The following is a 21,991-nucleotide window of genomic DNA, read 5'->3' on the forward strand; positions in this document are numbered from 1 at the left end:
TTACTATTAAAAGTGAGCTCGAACTTTTAATTTCCAATCAATTGAGCCCTGTCTGAAGTTTGTACGAGCATCCCTTTCATAAGAACCATATATGCCCCAGGGCATAACTTACAACGCATGCCCCTGGACCCTTTGGGATGTGTCAACACCTGAGTTTTTGTTATCTGACTTTTAATCAATTTTTATCAGAATGGCTATCTCAAAATTTATCGGATGCAGTTGGGGAAAAAGGGACGTGGGAGCTAGCTGCCCTCCGATCTCTTCTGACCCTCAAAAACTTAACTATAACTTTCAATTTCCAATCAAATGAGCCTTCCCTGAAGTTCTTACGAGCATCCCTTCCCTAAGAGCCATATATTCCCTCAGGGCATAACTTACAAAGCCTGCCCTAGGGCCCTTGGGGGGGGGGGGGCTTTTTCGACCCCGGAGTTTTCGCTATATGGTCTTTGAACTTTTTATAAACATGGCTGTCTCAAGTTATTATCGGATGGATTTGACAAAAAAAGGTGGGGGGGGGGGTAAGTGCCCTCAGATCTCTTTTGACTCTTAAAAAGTATACTTGAACTTCCAGTTTCCAATCAAATGAGTCCTAAGAACCCTTCCATAAGAACCCTATATACCCCCAGGGCATATTTTAGAACACCTGCCCCAGGGCCCTGGGGGGGGGGGGGGGTTGTGTCGACACCGGAGTTTTTGTTACATGATCTTTGAACATTTTTTTAAAAAATGGCAACTTATCTCAAAATTTTCTAAAAATTATCTAAAATTAAAAAAGGGCGTGGGGGCTGGTTACCATCCGATATCTTTTTACTCTTAAAACTGAACTAAAACTTTCAATTTTAAATCAAATGAGTCCTGTATGAAGTTTATACGAGCATCCCCTTTATAAGAACCATGCATGCCTTCAGGGAATAATTTTGAACGGCTTCCCCTGGACCCTGGGGGGTTTCATGGACACCAGAGTTTTTCTTATCCGTCCTTTGAACTATTTTTAACAAAACGTCTATCTCAAACTTTTCCTCTGATGGGTTTGGAAAAAGAAGGTGTGAGGGGGCGGTTAGTTGCCCTCAGGTCCCTTTTTAATCTTAAAAAGTGAACTCGAACTTTCAATTTGCAATCAAATGTGCCCCTCTGAAGTTTGTTCGAGCATCCCTTTCATGAGAACCATATATGCCCCAGAGCATAACTTACAACGCCTTCTCCTGGGCTCTAGGGGGTTGTATTAATCCCGGAGTTTTTCTTATCTGGCCTTTGAACTAATTTAACAAAATAATTTTCACCTGATGAAAATTTTTAGATAACCAAGTTGTTCAACATAGTCGAAAATTTAATGAATATGTCTTTGAAGGATGACTTAATCCCCCTTAGTCCCCGGGGGAACTGCAGTAAGTTATGAACTTTACCCATTGTTTTCATATAGTATAGGTTATTGGAAAGTATACAGACGTTTTCAGGAGGATTTTTTTGTTGGAGGGAGGAGTCGGAGGAGGGTTTATGTGGGAGAATCCTTACATGGAGGATATTTTGATGGGGGAAGGGACATTTCCATGAAGGAGGAGCCGGATTTCCCAGTATTATTTAAAAAACGATAAGAAATTAAATAGAAAAAACAAGTTTTTTCAACTGAAAGTAAGGAGCTGGTTTAGTACTGAGCTGTTTTGTTTTAGTACTTTCAATAGAGCTATCTATTCAAACTAAATGGCCTTTGTGATTCAGGGGTCCTTCTTAAAGAATTGGAACAAAATTCGAACTTTAGCGTAAAGAGTGAGGCATTGAATAGGGAGCGAACCCCCTCATATCCGTAATAATTTCTGTTCGTTTTCAGTTTTAATGTTACTCCTTACTTTCAGTTGAAAAAAACTTGTTTTTTTCATTTAATCCATATATATATTAACTCAAATTATTGTTGTTGGGTTTTGACTTCAAGGAATGTTAGGAAGCAGCAAATCAATCCCATTTAAATATTTTGCTCTGAAATCAGACAACACCGGGCACTCCCAGACAAAATGGTCCAAATATTATTCCTCCTCTTTACAAAGGGGGCAAGCATGCCCCCTACAGGATTGAAACAAATTATATCAAATACCCGATCTTTATTGCCTGATTTTTATTAGAAGGTCATTTCCCTTTCATTGTGTTCATTAACATAAAACCTTAATCGGTAAATTAAATTTAAAATCAACTTCCTCTGCTATACGCAACAACAAACTCCATTATTCAAGCTGTTTCTTAGGATGCAAATTGTATTAATTTTTAAGATGTTCAAAAACTCTTAGCAAATGAAAATTTACATTATTTTAGAAAAAAGAGTGACTCCCCCCCTCCCCAAATGTGGTCGTAATAGAAATGATACAATGATATTCAATGTACATGCTGAAATTTGACTTTTTATCCCAATCCTTTAGCTGCAAAACAGCTGCTAAAGCATTAAGGTGGTTTATTTGGAACAAAAAGTTTCTTTAAGTGCTTTGCAACTTTAACGCACAGAGCAAAGGTTTCAGTTGAAGCTGGAATCTACGGAATAATTTCTTTTCGTTTTAAGTTTTAATTTCGCTCTTTACTTTCATTTGAAGAAATTTTTTTTTATTTAATTGCAGGAAAAAACTCCTTTAATAAAATATTACTTTCGTTTTAGAAAAGTTCTATAAAAGTGGCATGGTTTCAGCATGAGAAGAAGTTCAAAAGGTAAGAGCCAGTAGGGTGTATCTTTTGAATTCTACGAGACATATACCCCTTCGAATCCCGATCCGGACACTTTTTTTTTAAACTCCCACGAGTACACCAAATATGAGCACTGGTTTTTCTGGTAGGTATTCTATTCTACAGGTCATTACACTCTTTGCCAAGAGATTTACGCAATTAATTAAACCTGTATTATAAAACCAGCGCGTCTTGTTTCTAGTTTTAACGGACAAGTTTTTGAAAAACAGACAGTTTTATTTTTCTTGTTTAGCATTTGCAAAAAAGGGGTAATTAGTGAGTGGAAAATTTTTTAATGCTTTTACAATCGGAGATGTTTGATTAACCTTTGCAAAAAAGGGGTAATGGGATTTGTGAATTGGAGGAGATGCCATGATTATGTACAGTATAATACACAAGTGATGTTTTGGAGCGTATTGTCAATTTAACGAGAAATGACTGAAAAGTGTTTTGAGGAAGATAGGTTGCATGGTGGGTTGAGTTGCAGGCGAGTTCAGTTAAAGGGGGTACAGTTACACGGGGGTTTCGGTTATACAGGGGTTCAGTTACAAGGGGGATCAGGGGCACGGGGGGGGAGTTAAATGGGGATTGAGTTCCACGAGAGTAGTGCTTTGTCGTGGTTTAGCTTGTCACAGTTTTAAAAGAGCTTTACGGGGATTGAGAGACTCAGTTGCCGGATTCAGTGTGGTTTTTCTTTACTTGGTGGTCATTAAAAACGAAATTTTTGTGTTAAATAAGTAGTTTTTGTATCTTTTAAAAGAGCTTTAAGGGGTGTGAGAGACTCAGTTTCCTTAGTAAGAGTAGTTTTTCTTTTGTTTGTTTTAATTTGTTTTATATTTTAATAGAGATTTACAGGGTTTTAGAGACTCAGTTGCCTTTTTCAGTGTGTTTTTTCTTTACTTGGTGGTCATTAAAAACGAAATTTTTGTGTTAAATAAGTAGTTTTTGTATCTCTTAAAAGAGCTTTACGGGGATTGAGAAACTCAGTTGCCTGATTCCATGTGGTTTTTCTTTACTTGGTGGTCATTAAAAATGAAATTTTTGTGTTAAATAAGTAGTTTTTGTATCTTTTAAAAGAGCTTTAAGGGGATTGTGAGACTCAGTTGCCTGATTCCGTGTCGTTTTTCTTTACTTGGTGGTCATTTGTTGTATATTTTAAATGAGCTTTAATGGGTTTGAGAGACTCAGTTGACTGACTCCATGTGGTTTTACTTTACTTGTTAGTCATTAAAAATGAAATTTTTGTGTTAAATAAGTAGTTTTTGTATCTTTTAAAAGAGCTTTACGGGATTGAGAGACTCAGTTGCCGGATTCCGTGTGGTTTTTCTTTACTTGGTGGTCATTAAAAATGAAATTTTTGTGTTAAATAAGTAGTTTTTATGTGTTTTAAAAGAGCTTTAAGAGGTTTGAGAGACTCAGTTGCCTAATTCCGTGTGGTTTTTCTTTACTTGATGGTCATTAAAAACGAATTTTTTGTGTTAAATAAGTATTTTTTTTATCTTTTAAAATAGATTTACTGGGTTAGAGAGACTCAGTTGCCTGATTCCATGTGGTTTTTCTTTAATTTTTTTTCAATAAAAAATAATATTTTTTTTTAAATCTTTATTTATTTTATATTTTTAAAGATCTTTAATTGGATTGAGAGACTCAGTTGCCTAATTCTGTGTGGTTTGTCTTTACTTGGTGTTCATTAAAAACGAAAATTCTGTTTTAAATAAGTAGTTGTTGTATCTTTTAAAATAATTTTACGGGGTTTGAGAGACTCTGTTGCCTGATTCCGTGTGGTTTTTCATTACTTTGTGGTCATTAAAAAAGAAATTTTGGTGTGTTAAATAAGTAGTTTTTGTATCTTTTAAAAGATCTTTACTGGGATTGAGAGACTCAGTTGCCAGAGTCCGTGTGGTTTTTGTTTTATTGTTGGTCATTAAAAAAGAAATTTTTGTGTCAAATGAGTAGTTTTTGTAACTTTTAAAGAGCTTTAAGGGGTTTGAGAGACTCAGTTGCCTGATTCCGTGTAGTTTTTCTTTACTTGGTGGTCATTTTTTGTATCTTTTAAAAGAGCTTTACAGGGTTTGAGAGACTCAGTTGCGTAATTCCGTGTGGTTTTTCTTTTCTTGGTTGTCATTAAAAACGAAATTTTTGTGTTAAATAAGTAGTTTTTATATCTTTTAAAAGAGCTTTAAGGGGTTTGAGAGACTCAGTTGCCTGATTCCATGTGGTTTTTTCTTTACTTGGTGGTCATTAAAAACGAAATTTTTGTTGTAAATAAGTAGTTCTTGTATCTTTTAAAATAACTTTACGGGGTTTGAGAGATTCTGTTACCTGATTCCGTGTGGTTTTTCTTCTTTTCAGTAAAGACACTCGATATTCTAAAAGTGTTTAATTCAAACTTTTTTAAAACTTAGAAATTTTTAAACTTTATTTATTTTTTTATTTTTGCACATAAATTAAAATGTAAAAATATGCTTACAGTTCTAACAATTGTACTCTATGATTTCTCAGAGACACGATGCGGCTTTCCCACTGGTACTCTATGGCCGGTTATCGACACTACCTAGTTTATTGCATGCATTAAATCAGTATTTTTTACGCAGTGGAACGATAAACACATAAGTCATATCTTTAAAAAAATGTGAAGATGGAACATTTTAATAAACTGTGTTCACATGACAATGTTATTGTAGCATTGAATGCTGACAAAGAGAAGTATTTAAACTATGAAACAAGTACAAGTGGTAGCACTTGGAAATGTATGCATGCATTGTCATGACAGTAAGGAATTAAATTTCTTTGGAATACCGAAAAGATACCGTTTTACAAATGTTGGATATGTGAGATTAAGATATCTAGAGATAATTGCACTCAAAGAGAATGCCAACATAAAAATAATTGTTAATAACAGAGGACAACTCCTTGATACTGCGTCAGGTAACAAATTACCTTCTGAATCATCCGGCTTTCATCTTTCGGGTATTAGCGTCCAATGGAGGGTCAATAAAAGAAAGAGCTAATCTTTTATTAATATTGGAAACCATTTCTTAGCTACGTGCCGAAACTGTTACCTGTGTAAAAATAATGTGATAATAGACAGTGAAATTGCCAGAAAAATAAAAAGGGCATTGTCAGAAAATATCACTATGGAATATCAAGATGAATCGATGAAAAACAAAGCACCAGCAAACGTTACTACCATTAATCAAACAGTCGATGAATCGAATAATAGCAAAGATGAAACGTATATTGAGCCTGTTGATGAGACACCAGTAAAAATTGTGTATGACTCAAAATGGAATAATGATTATTCTACTGATTACGAACTAAGAGAAGACAATAGCTATAATATCAAGAGAGAACATGTTGAACTATTTTATGGAACAGATTCAAAATGTCCAAAGTTAATCATTAATATTAATAGTTTATCGTAATATATTTTTTTTATTAATATTCTACATAGCATTATTTTATTAAAAATATACTATGCATTACATTTTTATGTGTTCATTATTTTTAGAGTAAGCTGGCATATCAAACGTTTAGAATGTCTAATAAAACGTCGGAGATATAAGAAAAGGAATTTGCATACATCTATTGTCAGACACATGGGAACAAATTCTTTCTTGAATTCGCCTCCTGGATAAATAAAAAAAAAGACATTTAATTCAAGAAATTATGACGAAACTCTAAGTAAGCAACAAACTCTTTCTTGAAGTTACCTCATTGATACACAATGCAGAAATTTCATTTAAGAAATTATCAAAAATTGTAAGTAAGTAGCAAATCCTTTCAAAAAATATGTTAATACGTTTAAGCAATAAATGTCTTTAAGCTTAACCCGTCTTTATTCTTTAGAATAGTTTTATTCATTTCATTAAATTATGAACAAATTGTAAGTAAGTAACAATAGCTTTCTTGACTTCGCTTCCTGGACACAATACAGATATTTAATTCAAGAAATCATAATAAAATCGCAAGTAAGTAATAAAGTCTTTATTGTTTTCACCTATTGGATACACAATACTGAAATTTTATTCAAGAAATTATGAAGGAATTGTAAATAGGTAACACTCATGTTACCTCATGGATACACAATGCAGAAATGTCATTTAAGAAATTATAAAAAATTTTAAGTAAGTAGAAAATTCTTTCTTGAATTCGCCTCCTGGGTAAATAAACAAGACAGTTCACTAAAGAAATTATGAAAAAATTGCAAGTAAGTAGCAAATTCTTTCGTTAATTCTCCTGCGGGATAAACAAAAAAGATATTTTTTTAGAGAAATTATGAAAAAATTCCAAGTAAGTAACGAATTCTTTATTCTTTTAATGACTTAGATACAAGATGTAGAAATTTCATTTAGGAAATTATAAAAAAATTCTCATTAAGTAACAATTTCTTTCTTGAAGTCAACTCTTGGATACACAATACGTAAATTTCATTTAAGAAATTATGAAAAAAAAACAATTTCTTTCTTGAAGTCAACTCTTTTATACACAATAGAGAAATTTCATTCGTTAGATTGTTAACATAATTGCATTTGATCAACAAACTCTTTTCGAACCAATCTCTAGTATAAACAGCAAATATACAACAAAAAATAAATAAAGAAACAATAAAACGTCAGAAACTTTTTTTTTCTCTTTAAAACACACAATTTTCAATTCGATAAACTATGTTGGAAATAAATACAAGAAATTAGGAAAAAAATAATCATTCTGTAAGTATTCCTTAATCTTAGTATAAAAATAAAAACAAACTATGGACAATTCAGAAGTGAAAATAATGGCTTATATGAAAGAATTAGACATTTTATTAAGTAAAATATGAAAAAATTATCAGTAAGTAACAATTTATTTCTTGAAGTCATTTCTTGGATACACAATACGTAAATTTCATTCAAGAAATTATGAAAATATTTGTAAGTAAGTAACAAACTCTTTATTGATTCCACCTCTTGGATATACAGTACATATACTTCATTCAAGAAATTATGAAAAAATTGTAAGTAACTTTTTTTTCTCTTTATAACAAACAATTTTATCTTAGCTAAATGATATAGAAATTTAATTAAAGAAATTATTGAAAAAATTCTCAGTAAGTAACAATTTCTTTCTTGAAGTCAACTCTTGGATACCTAATACGGAAATTTCATTCAAGAAATTATGAAAAAAATTGTAACTAAGTAGCAAATTCTTTCTTGAATTTATCTGTGGGACAAACAAAAAAGACATTTCGTTCAAGAAATTATGAAAAAATTCTAAGTAAGTAACAAACTCTTTATTGTTTTCACGAGTTAGATATACGACGTAGAAATTAAATTCAATAAATTATGAAAAAATTCTTAGTCTAAGAAAGCAAATTGTTTATTGAATTCACCTGGTTGATAAACAAAAAAAACATTTCGTTAAATTAAATAATACAAAATTCTAAGTAAGTAAAAAAATTTATTGTTTTTACGAGTTAGATATAAGAATTATAAATTAAATTCAAGTAATTATGAAAAAATTATCATTCTAAGTAGCAAATTCTGTCCTGAATTCACCTGATGGATAAACACAAAAACAAAAAAGACATCTCATTCTAGAAATTATAAAAACATTCTAAGTAAGTAACAAACTTTATTTTTTTAACGAGTTATATATAAGATGTAGAAATTAAATTCATGAAATTATGAAAAAATTCTCAGTAAGTAACCATTTCTTTCTTGAAGTCAACTCTTGGATACACACTACGGAAATTTCATTCAAGAAATTATGAAAATATTTGTAAGTAAGTAACAAACTCTTTATTAATTTCACCTCTTGGATATACAGTACAGATACTTCATTCAAGAAATTATGAAAAAATCGCAAGTAAGTAGCTTTTTTTTTCTCTTTATCACAAACAATTTTCACTTAGCTACACGATGTAGAAATTTAATTCAAGAAATTATGAAAAAATTCTCGGTAAGTAACAATTTCTTTCTTGAAGTCAACTCTTGGATGCACACAACACGGAAATTTTATTCAATAAATTATAAAAAATAATTGTAAGTAAGTAACAAGCTCTTTATTGATTTCACCCCTTGAATATACAGTACAGATACTTCATTCAAGAAACGTGATTAAACACGTTTTGAAACTACATGCTATTTGTATGCCTTTCCTTGGCACCTTTCCAAACAAGCGGGGATTCCCCACTGGCTCCTACACATTGCAAAAAGTGAGCAGTACGCAAAAAACTCCACGTTGTCAACCAGACTGGTTTTGGATGGAACAATACGTAGAGATATGCAAATGCGAAATAGCTTTATTACATTTTTTTAATAGAGACGCAGCTACGTGCGCGCACGGAACTATGTCGCGATTAAACTTAAAAAAAATTTCCAAACTATATTGCGAATTTACAGAAAACACATTATTTGCCACTAAAAAAAAAATATTTGTGAAAAAGGTGAAGTTTAAGAATGAAAACTTTTTTGCAAGGTGTAGGAACCAGTGGGGGCTCCCAGCTCGGTAGGACTTTTGTCCAGGACCGGCAGACCCATCGCATGCAGTTTCAGAACGTGTTTAATCACGTGTATTTAATGAAGTATCTGTACTCTATATTCAAGAGGTGAAATCAATAAAGAGCTTGTTACTTACTTACAAATATTTTTTATAATTTCTTGAATGAAATTTCCGTATTTTGTGTATCCAAGAGTTGACATAAAGAAAGAGATTGTTACTTACCGAGAATTTTTTCATAATTTCTTTAATTAAATTTCTACAAAGAGTAGATAAGTGAAAATTTTTTGTGATAAATAAAAAAAAAAGATACTTACTTGCGATTTTTTCATAATTTCTTGAATGAAGTATCTGTACTTTATATACAAGATGTGAAATTAATAAAGAGTTTGTTACTTACTTAAAAATATTTTAATAATTTATTTAAGTAAATTTAAGTATTTTTTATACAAGAGTTAACTTCAAGAAAGAAATGGTTACTTACTGAGATTTTTTTCATAATTTCATTAATTTAATTTCTAAATCGTATATCTAACTCGTGAAAAAAATAAAGTTTGTTACTTACTTATAATTTTTTCATAATTTCTTGAACGAAATGTATTTTTTTTTTTTTTTGTTTATCCAACAGGTGAATTAAAGAAAGAATTTGCTACTTAGACTGAGAATTTTTTAATAATTTCTTGAATTTAATTTCTACGTCGTATATCTAACTCGTGAAAACAATAAAGTTTGTCACTTACTTAGAATTTGTCATAATTTATTGAACGAAAAATATTTTTTTTTTATACAACAGGTGAATTAAAGAAAGAATTTTCTACTTATACTGAGAATTTTTTCATAATTTATTGAATTAAATTTATACGTCGTATATCTAACTTGTGAAAACAATAAATAGTTTGTTACTTACTGAGAATTTTGTCATAATTTCTAGAACGAAATGTCTTTTTTGTTTGTCTAACAGGTAAATTCAAGAAAGAATTTGCTACTTAGTTACAATTTTTTCATAATTTCTTGAATGAAATTTCCGTATTGCGTATCCAAGAGTTGACTTCAAGAAAGAAATTGTTACTTACTGAGAATTTTTCAATAATTTCTTTAATTATATTTCTACATCATTTAGGTAAGTGAAAATTGTTTGTGATAAAGATAAAAAAAAGTTACTTACTTGCGATTTTTTCACAATTTCTTGAATGAAGTATCTGTACTGTATATCCAAGAGGTGAAATCAATAAAGAGTTTTTAACTTACTTACAAATATATTCATAATTTCTTGAATGTAATTTCAGCATTTTGTATACAAGAGTTGACTTAAAGAAATAAATTTTTACTTAATGAGAATTTTTTAATAATTTATTTAATCAATTTTATAAATAGTTTATATAATTAATTAAATTTTTTAATGAAATTTCCGTATTGTGTATCCCAGATTATACTTATAGAAAGAAAGTGTCGATGACTTAGAATTTTTTTCCCTATGCTTTTAATGAATCATCTTCATCGTTTATCTTATTTAATATTTAGCTTGATAAAAAGAAAAAAAAGGTAACTTATGTCGATTTTTTCTAACTTTATATTATGAAGTCTATGTAATGTATATCAAATAAGATAAGACATAAATATTTTTTTACTTACTTACAAAAATTTTCATAATTTCTTTAATTAAATTTCTGTATTGTTTATAAAAGATTTTAATTCAATAAAGAAATTTTTTTTTTTCAAAATTTATTGAATAAAATTTAAGTATTTTTTATCCAATAGTTTACTTCAAGAAATAAATTGTTACTTAATGAGAATTTTTTCATAATTTCTTGAATTAAATTTCTATATCGTGTATCTAAGTCATGAAAACAATAAAGAGTTTGTTACTTACTTGGAATTTTGTCATAATTTCTCGAACGAAATGTCTTTTTTGTTTATCCAGCAGGTAAATTCAAGAAAGAATTTGCTACTTACTTACAATTTTTTCATAATTTCTTTAATGAACTGTCTTTTTTATTTACCCAGGAGGCGAATTCAAGAAAGAATTTGCTACTTACTTAAAATTTTTTATAATTTATTAAATGAAATTTCTTAATTGTTTATACATGATTTAAAATGATGTTTTTAACTATTTACAAATACTTCATAATTTCTTGAATGAAATTTCAGTATTGCTTGTCCAATAGGTGAAAACAATATAGACTTTATTACTTACTAGCGATTTTATTATGATTTCTTTAATTAAATATCTGTATTGTGTACAGGAAGCGAATTAAAGAAAGCTATTGTTACTTACTGACTTACAATTTCTTCATAATTCATTGAATTGTTTCGAGATTTTCTGTAGAGTAGAAGCGTGTTAAGCTTACAAACAGTTGGTGCTTAAGCGCATAAGAACAATCTTGAATTTCTAGGTTTCGAATTGTCAATTTTTTATAAGACCAAGATTGAAAATTTATCATAGAGAATAAATGATTTGACTTCAAGACTTATTTTGTAGCTTACTTAGAGTTTCGTCATAATTTCTTGAATGTAATGTCTTTTTTTTTATTGATCCACTCGGCAAAATAAAAAAAAAGTCTTCCCTCGTGTATATGACAATGCTCTCATACACATTTCTTTTCTGACATACATAACAATTTAGTTTACCTTTAAAATAATTAACATTCTCTATAACTCTATAAATATTGAACACATAACAATGTAATGTATAATATATTTTTAATAAAATAATTATATTTAGAATATTAATAAAAAAAATCTATTATGATAAATTATTAATATAAATTATTTAATATGTACATTTTGAATCTGTTACAAAAAATAGTTCACAATTTTCTTTCTTGATATTATAGCTATTGTCTTCTCTTAGTTCGTAATCAGTAGAATAATCATTATTCCATTTTGAGTCATACACAATTTTTACTGGTGTCTCATCAACAGGCTCAATATACGTTTCATCTTTGCTATTATTCGATTCATCGACTGTTTGATTAATGGTAGTAACGTTTGCTGGTGCTTTGTTTTTCATCAATTCATCTTGATATTCCATAGTGATATTTTCTGAAAATGCCCTTTTTTTTTTTCTGGCAATTTCACTGTCTATTATCACATTATTTTTACACAGGTAACAGTTTCGGCACGTAGCCAAGATATGGTTTACGATATTAGTAGAAGAGTAGGCCTCTCTTTTATTGACCGTCCGTTAATAGTGACAGATAAACTTTCCCTGGAAAATCTTATATCAAAAAAGGTTAGTGTAAGTGACTTTTGTTTTATTCAACAAACAGGAAAAAATCACTTCAATCATGACTTTCGCCTTTCCAGAGAAAGATTGCTAAAAAAGTTTTCGAAATTATCAACAAATAATGCGGTAATACCTTCGTCAATTTTTGGACCAGGTGTTGTCAATTTTTCATCAAGAACTTTAACGATACAAGAACAATCAGTGCTTGAAAAGGGTCCGAAATTTTGTTTTAAACCGGATAAAGTCCCCGTGGAAGACATTATCTCTTCAATAGAAACATCTTTGCATAAAAACGCAAATATAATAAAAGATGTTAGCTTAGTAAGAGCTTCTACCGTAAAAACCCTGTCTAATGTGGTATTTAAACCGGAATTTCCTAGGGCAACTATCACATACATGAAAAGTCTTAAACACTTAAAAAAGGACGGTTCAATTACCGTTACAAAAGCAGAGCTGAGCAACACTCTAGTTGTGATGAATACTGAGGACTACGATTCAAAATTAAGAAGTTTACTAGAGGATGAAAAAACATACAAGAAGCTATCGTATAATCCAACAGACTCTTTTACAAATAAGTATAAGAAAGAATTGAAGTGCTTAAAGAATGAAGGAAAAATTACACCTCAACCTTATTACAAATGGCTGCCACGCAGTTCTCTGTGCCCTAAATTATATTGACTTCCCAAAATTCATAATCCTAATCTACTATTATGGCTAATTTTGTCATGCACAAGGTCATCAACAAGTGTTTTGAGCAAATGGTTAGTGTCAATCTGTAAACCACTTTTGTTTACACAAATTTCGTATATTAAGAATTCTTCGAATTTGGTTGAAAAACTGAAAAAAGTAGAAATTTCTTCGAACTCTTTGCTTTCAAGCATCGACATTGTATCAATGTACACAAATATTGATGTAGAAGCAGCCGAAACTCTTCTAGAAGGGAAGCTCTTAAGAAATTTGGATTTGATTAGTGGCAAAACAGATTTGGAAATTTCTGTAATTATGAATTTAGTAAGGTTGTGCAATAAGTTCTCTTATTTTTTTCAATTTAGAGGGGAGTATTTCGAACAAATAAATTGTTTTCATATGGGGGCCACTATATACAATTTATTATCTAATATTTTTTTTGAGAATATTGAAACAATTGCGTCAGATTCATATTTTTTAAAACATATTTTCTGGGGCCGCTATATGGATGACATTATTTTAGTATGGGATTATGGGGAGGAGGAATTAAAAGGATTTTTGGAACATCTTAATTGTTTGGGGGGGGATTTAAAGTTTACTGTTGAATTGGAAAAGAATGGGAAACTTCCCTTCCTTGATGTTCTGCTGTTGAAAAATCAAAATAGTCTGGATTTTAAAATTTACAGAAAACCGACAAATAACAATAGATTTTTGTCTTATAGTTCCGGTCACGCTCGCCAAGTAAAAATTGGTTTGATCATTTCTTTAACTGATCAGATCTTTAATATTTGCTCGCCAAAATTTGTTGAGGAGGAGTTGTCTTTTCTAAGGAAAATACTAATAAGTAACATGTATCCAGAATGGTTAATTAACCAGACTTTTTCAAAAAGAAGAAAAAGGTTTCTAGAGATTTCTAAGGAAGTCTTAGAGACAACTCGGGAGAAGGATGTTTTTTGTTCCTTACCATATGTACCCGGGCTAAGTGAAAAACTTAAAAGAATTTTACAAAGCAATGGTTTAAGTGTAGCTTTAAAAAGAAATAATACTTTGAGCAGTTTTCTAAATTCTGGGAATGATCTAACCTGAGTGGGGAAACGAAGTGGGACTTATCAGATTCCTCGTAAGTGTGGTAGCTCACATGGGGGACGTTCTAGCTAGGATCGGGAAATGAGATTGCTGTCGGATAAAAATGATATTGCATCGACTGTAAGGCAAGATTATATGTCTGAAAAATTTACTTCAGCCCTATCGGAACATATTTTTAATTTCTCAGACCATTTTATTTTGTTCGAGAATGTCTCTTTGATTTCTAGGGACCGGTGATCAAAGCAAAATTTTCGTGAAACTTTTGAAATTAAGAAAATTTTATTCAAGAATATTGCTTTGAATCTGGATACAGGTGAATATGGGCTGGACTCTATCTATGATAATTTATTAAAATCTGACAGAGTAAAGTTCAATTTATCCAATGTAGTTGACCTTTGTCCAAATGTTATATCATTGAACGCTAATGAACCGAATCCAAAAAGGTCAAAGAGAATAGCTTCCGCCTTTGCTTGGAAAAGAATTAGAGATTCAAACAATATGTATTTTTATTTGATTTAGTATAAAAACTTTTGCTTTATTTTAGTTTTACTACTGATGACGGTCACTGTATATGTGACCGAAATATCTTGTATTTTTATGAATTTATATCAATCATTGTCTATTTAAAGGATTTTATCCCTATTTGAACTTTTATTTATCATCTTCCGTTGAATGCTAATACCCGAAAGATGACGATCAGATACATCAGTAGGCAATGTGTTACCTGAAACAGTAGGAAGGAGTTGTCGTCTATCATTAACGATTATTTTTATGTTGTCATTCTCTTTGATTGCAGTCATCTCTAGAGATCTCAATCTCGCATATTCACCGTTTGGAAAACGGTATCTTTTCGGTATTCCAAAGAAATTTAATTCCTTACTGTCATGACAATGCATGCATACATTTCCAAGAGTGCTACCACTTGTACTTGTTTCATAGTTTAAATACTTCTCTTTGTCAGCATTCAATGCTACAATAACATTGTCATGTGAACACACTTTATTAAAATGTTCCATCTTCACTTTTTTTTTAAAGAAATGACTTATGTGTTTATCGTTCCACTGCGTGAAAAATACTGATTTATTACATGCAATAAACTAGGTAGTGTCGATAACCGGCCAAAGAGTACCAGTGGGAAAGCCGCATCGTGTCTCTGAGAAATCATAGCGTACAATTGTTAGAACTGTAAGCATATTTTGACATTTTAAGTTATGTACAAAAATAAAAAAATAAATAAAGCTGAAAAATTTCGAAGTTTTAAAAAAGTTTGAATTAAACACTTTTAGGATATCGAGTGTCTTTAATGAAAAGAAGAAAAACCACACGGAATCAGGCAACAGAGTCTCTCAAACCCTGTAAAGTTATTTTAAAATATACAAGAACTACTTATTTACAACAAAAATTTTGTTTTTAATGACCACCAAGTAAAGAAAAAACCACATGGAATCAGGCAACTGAGTCTCTCAAACCCCTTAAAGCTCTTTTAAAAGGTATAAAAACTACTTATTTAACACAAAAATTTCGTTTTTAATGACCACCAAGTAAAGAAAAACCACACGGAATTACGCAACTGAGTCTCTCAAACCCTTTAAAGCTCTTTTAAAAGATAAAACAAATGACCACCAAGTAAAGAAAAACTACACGGAATCAGGCAACTGAGTCTCTCAAACCCCTTAAAGCTATTTTAAAGATACAAAAACTACTTATTTGACACAAAAATTTCATTTTTAATGACCACCAAGAAAAGCAAAACCACACGGAATCCGGCAACTGAGTCTCTCAATCCCCGTAAAGCTCTTTTAAAAGATACAAAAACTACTGATTTAACACAAAAATTTCGTTTTTAATGACCACCAAGTAAAGAAAAACCACACGGAATCAGGCAACAGAGTCTCTCAAACCCCGTAAAGTTATTTTAAAAGATACAAAAACTACTTATTTACAACAGAAATTTCGTTTTTAATGAACACCAAGTAAAGACAAACCACACGGAATCAGGCAACTGAGTCTCTCAAACCCCGTAAAGTTCTTTTAAAAGATACAAAAACTACTTATTTAACACAAAAATTTCTTTTTTAATGACCACCAAGTAAAGAAAAAAAACACGTAATAAGTCAACTTATTCTCTCAATCACATTAAAGATATTTTAAAATATAAAAAAAATAATTAATTAAAAAAAAAATATCATTTTTAATGACCATCAAGTACATAAAAACCACATGGAATCAGGCAACTGAGTCTCTCAATCCCCGAAAAGCTCTTTTAAAAGATACAAAAACTACTTATTTAACACAAAAATTTCATTTTTAGTGACCACCAAGTAAAGAAAAACCACACGGAATCAGGCAACTGAGTCTCTCAAACCCTGTAAAGCTCTTTTAAAAAATACAACAAATGACCACCAAGTAAAGAAAAACTACACGGAATCAGGCAACTGAGTCTCTCAAACCCCTTAAAGCTCTTTTAAATTATACAAAAACTACTTATTTAACACAAAAATTTCATTTTTAATTACCACCAATTAAAGAAAAACCACAAGGAATCAGGCAACTGAGTCTCTCAATCACCGTAAAGCTCTTTTAAAAGATACAAACACTACTTATTTAACACAAAAAGTTCTAATTTAATGAGCACCAAGTAAAGCAAAACCACACGGAATTAGGCAACTGAGTCTCTCAAACCCTGTAAAGCTCTTTTAAAATATAAAAGAACTACTGAATTAACACAAAAATTTCGTTTTTAATAAGCACTAACTAAAGAAAAACCACATGGAATCAGGCAACTGAGTCTCTCAAACCCCTTAAAGCTCTTTTAAAAGGTACAAAAACTACTTATTTAACACAAAAATTTCATTTTAATGACCACCAAGTAAAGAAACACCACACGGAATTAGGCAACTGAGTCTCTCAAACCCTGTAAAGCTCTTTTAAAAGATACAACAAATGACCACCAAGTAAAGAAAAACTATACGGAATCAGGCAACTGAGTCTCTCAAACCCCTTACCGCTCTTTAAAAGATACAAAAACTAATAATTTCACACAAAAATTTCGTTTTTAATAACCACTAAGTAAAGAAAAACCACACGGAATCTGGCAACTGAGTCTCTCAATCCCCGTAAAGCTCTTTTAAAAGATACAAAATATAATGATATAACACCAACATTTCTTTTTTAATGACCACCAAGTAAAGAAAAACCACAAGGAATTAGACAACAGAGTCTCTCAAACCCCTTAAAGGTATTTTAAAATATAAAAAAACTAATTATTTAACACAATAATTTCTTTTTAAATTAAACCAAATTAATGAAAAACCACACTGAATCCGGCAACTGAGTCTCTAAATCCCCTTAAAGCTCTTTTAAAACTATGACAAGCTAAACCACGACAAAGCACTACTCTCGTGGAACTCACTCCCCATTTAACTCAACCCCCGTGCAACTGAACCCCTTTGCAACTGAACCCCTGTATACCCGAAACCCCCGTGTAACTGTACTCCCTTTAACTGAACTCTCGTGCAACTCAACCCTCCATGCAACCTATCCCCCGCAAAACACTTTTCGGCCATTTCTAGTTAAATTGACAATACTCTCCAAAACATCACTTGTGTATTATACAATACATAATCATGGCATCTCCTCCAATTCACAAATCCCATTACCCCTTTTTTGCAAAGGTTAATCAAACATCTCCGATTGTAAAAGCATTAAAAAATTTTCCACTCACTAATTACCCCTTTTTGCAAATGCTAAACAAGAAAAATAAAACTGTCTGCTTTTCAAAAACTTGTCCGTTAAAACTAGAAACAAGACGCGCTGGTTTTATAATACAGGTTTAATTAATTGCGTAAATCTCTTGGCAAAGAGTGTAATGACCTGTAGAATAGAATACCTACCAGAAAAACCTGTGCTCATATTTGGTGTACTCGTGGGAGTTTTAAAAAAAAGTGTCTGGATCGGGATTCGAAGGGGTATATGTCTGGTAGAATTCAAAAGATACACCCTACTACTAGAGCCTTCACAAAATTTCTGTTGTTGCCTTTAATCACACTAACTTTTTGACTAAGCGTTAACTTTTTGACAAGCGTTGGGTTCTGTTGATAGAAAGCTGTAGTAAAGGTTTTATCCTTGTATGGTATTAATTAAAAAAAAACTTTCCGAAAAAATCAGTTTTTCAAAGAAAAGTAAAGGCCATTTTCAACTTAAGCTCAGCAGATACAAATACCTTTTAAAATTCAAACACAACACGACCAGAAATCCCTATTAAAGAATAAATGAAACCCAAAACGAACAGAAATTAAATAAACAATCATAGCAAAAACATACAACAAGTAATGATATAAATGAATAAATAGATCTTAAAGCGAGTAATGCTTAGATTGAATATGAAAATCAAGCTTTAGAAGAAAAAAATATTTTCCTATTGAAGTACAAATGAAACTTAAAACGAACAGAAGTTAAATAAGCAATCAATGCAAACAAACATACAATAGATATTAATATAAATTAATAAATAAATCTTAAAACGAGTGAAACTTAAATTGAATATGCAAATTAAGCTTGAAACAATCAAAAATCACCACAAACAAGAGTATGGGTATGATCTCCTTCTCTCACTGTAAAAGACTAAAACCTACTGCGTCATTGGTGCTTTACTGAAAACCAATTTTGTGACAAATATTTTCTTTTGTACTTATCTCTGAGTAGGAAGGGGTAATTACATACAGAAGGGAGTGACGTCAGAGTCAGATTATTGATCTACGAAGGGGACAGATTTCTTGGAAATTGATTTACATAATCGATGGGGAATTGTAACGGGTCAATGATACCATTTTCAAGGTCAATCAGGGGATGTTTCTAAGCCTATTGAATACAGACGGGAGTGACACAAAATCTTCACTGAATACCTAACCTAAATCAATGTTATTGATCCATAACGGGGATAGGATCACGTGTCTCTTTCGTGGTCAATCAGGGGATGTTTCTAAGTGTATTGATCCACGAAGGAGACATGATTTCTTGGAAATTGATTTGCATAATCGACGGGGAATTGTATATTTATCCATGAAGGGGACTAGATTTCTGGGAAATTGATTAAATAATCGACTGGGACAAGAGGGGACAGGATTTTTGGGAAATTGATTTGTATAATTGACGGGGAATTCTATCATGAGAGGATTTCATTTTTAAATATGGCTTTTCTGGTCTTTAGGTCTGGGAGATAAATTATATTCTATTTTTAAATATAGCTTCTCTGGTCTTTAGGTCTGAGAGATAAATATTAATATTCTATCGAAGCCATAATTGTGTAAGTAGGAACACCTTAGATTTTTTCAGAAATTCATACGAGATCAAGACAGATTGAATATATTTTACGCGGAAAATGGTTTCCTGGGAATTTCAAATGTGACAGCGCAAAAGGATGCAGAAACAAAGGAACACACAGAAATTAATTTTAGGGGATTATTTGAGCAAAAACAAATTAATCAACATTTTAGGGATTATTTAGGCGAAACAGTTTGAGACATTTTAGAGGATGATTTGGGGTGAAACTCTGTGGTCGTTATAATACACAAGTTCCATTTGAACAGTGTTGTAAGGTCCCCTACCCCAACTCCAAGGCCCCCCTCCAGATAACTTTTTGCCCCCTCCACACAACTTTTTGCCCCCACCCCCCATTTTTTCAAATATTTTTTGGTGTGCTTGAGATACAGAAAGGCTCTGCCCCCCCCCCCCCCAAACTGTTTTGCACCCCAAACATTTTTTTCTAATATTTTTTTTGTGGGCTTGAGACACAGAAGGACCCCCCTCCATCCAAAATTTTTCCTCCCCCTCCCCCCGAATATATCATTTCAGATCAAGTTCTCTTCTTAATATTCTTCCTAAACTTATTTTATAAGTTGAAGTACTCAAATTTTTCACTCCTAACAATACTTTAAGACTTTTTGCATACCCCAAAATCAAGCAATACTTTTCAAAAGGCTTTATTATATCTTTTCAGAACAAGTTCTTTACGTAATTTCCCTCATAAACTTATTTTATAACTTGAAGTACTCATCCTTTAACTCCCAACAATACTTTACGACTTTTTGAATACCCCACCAAGCAATACTTTTCAAAAAGCTTTATTATATCTTTTCAGAACAAGTTCTTTGCGTAATGTCTCTCCTAAACCAATTTTACAACTTGAAGTACTCATCCTTATCACCCACAACTTTACATTATGGCTTTTTGAATACCCCACCAAGCAATACTTTTCAAACGGCGTTATTATATTATTTCAGAACAAGGTCCTTTCCTAATATCCCTCCTAAACCTATTTTACAACTTGAAGTACTCATCCTTTTTCACCCACAACTTTACCTTACGGCCTTTTGCATACCCCAACACCAAGCAATACTTTTAAAGAGTTTTTTTTATATTTTTTCAGAACAAGTTCTTTTCTTAATGTCCCTCTTAAACCCATTTTACAAGTTGAAGTACTCATCCTTTTCAAACACAACTTTACATCATGGCTTTTTGAATGCCCCAACACCAAGCAATACTTTCCAAAGGCTTATTTTATATTTTTTCAGAACAAGTTCTTTACAAAATGTCCCTCCTAAACCAAGTTTACAACTTGAAGTACTCATCCTTTTTACCCACAGCTTTACTTTACAGCTTTTTGAACGCCCCAACACCAAGCAATACATTAAAAAGGCTTTATTGTATCTTTTCAGAACAAGTTCTTCACGTAATGTCCCTCCAAAACCAATTTTACAACTTGACTCACTCATCCTTTTCACCCATAACTTTACTTTATGGCTTTTTGCATACCCCACCAAGCAATACTTTTCAAAAGGCTTTATTATTTTATGTCAGAACAAGTTCTTTACGTAATGTCCCTCCTAAACCCATTTTACAGGTTGAAGTACTCACCCTTTTCACACAAAACTTTACTTTATGGTTTTTGAATACCCAAACACCAAGCAATACTTTTCAAAAAGAGTTATTATATTTTTTCAAAACAAGTTATTTACGTAATGTCCCTCCTAAACCAATTTTACAAATTGAAGTACTCATCTTTTTCATCTACAACTTTACTTTACGACTTTTTGCATACCTCAACACCAAGCAATACTTTTCATAAGCTTTATTATATCTTTTCAGAACAAGTTTTCTACGTAATGTCCCTCCTAAACCAATTTTACAACTTGAAGTGCTCATCTTTTTCACCCACCACTTTACTTTACAACTTTTTGCATACCCCAACACCAAGCAATACTTTTCAAAGACTTTTTTATATCTTTTCAGAACAATTTCTTTACGTAATGTCACTCCTAAGCCAATTTTAAAACTTGAAGTACTCATCCTTTTCACCCACAACTTTACTTTACAGCTATTTGAACACCCAAACGCCAAGCATTACTTTTCAAAAGGCTTTATTATATCTTTTCAGAACAAGTTCTTTACGCAATGTTCCCTCCAAAACCAATTTTATAAATTGAAGTACTCATCTTTTTCACCCACAACTTTACTTTACGACTTTTTACACACCCCAACACCAAGCAATACTTTCAAAAGGCTTTATTATATCTTTTCAGACAAGTTATTAACCTAATGTCCCTCCTAAACCAATTTTGCAACTTGAAGTACTCATCTTTTTCACCCAAAACTTTACCTTACGACTTTTTGCATACCTCATCACCAAGCAATACTTTTCAAAGGCTTTATTGTATCTTTTCAGAACAAGTTCTTTACTTTATGTCTCTCCCAAACCAATTTTACAACTTCAAGAACTCATCCTTTTCACCCATAACTTTACATTATGGCTTT

At 31.4% G+C, this 21,991-nt stretch overlaps 1 protein-coding gene across 2 annotated transcripts in view; it reads left to right on the plus strand.

The window, feature by feature from the left end:
- The window catches only part of LOC148941400 (glycoprotein-N-acetylgalactosamine 3-beta-galactosyltransferase 1-like), an 880,586-nt gene that overhangs the window by 40,545 nt on the left and 818,050 nt on the right, over positions 1 to 21,991 (plus strand). For both annotated transcript variants that reach the window (XM_089104532.1, XM_089104533.1), the window contains exon 2: positions 2,636 to 2,685. In XM_089104532.1, the coding sequence (XP_088960658.1) occupies positions 2,667 to 2,685 (19 nt within the window). In that variant the 5' untranslated portion in view covers positions 2,636 to 2,666. The remainder of the gene's footprint in view (positions 1 to 2,635; positions 2,686 to 21,991) is intronic.

The sequence above is a fragment of the Artemia sp. Qi Xiang Cuo genome, chromosome 18, assembly GCF_049724085.1.
Source record: "Artemia sp. Qi Xiang Cuo chromosome 18, ASM4972408v1, whole genome shotgun sequence".
Taxonomy (NCBI): domain Eukaryota; kingdom Metazoa; phylum Arthropoda; class Branchiopoda; order Anostraca; family Artemiidae; genus Artemia; species Artemia sp. Qi Xiang Cuo.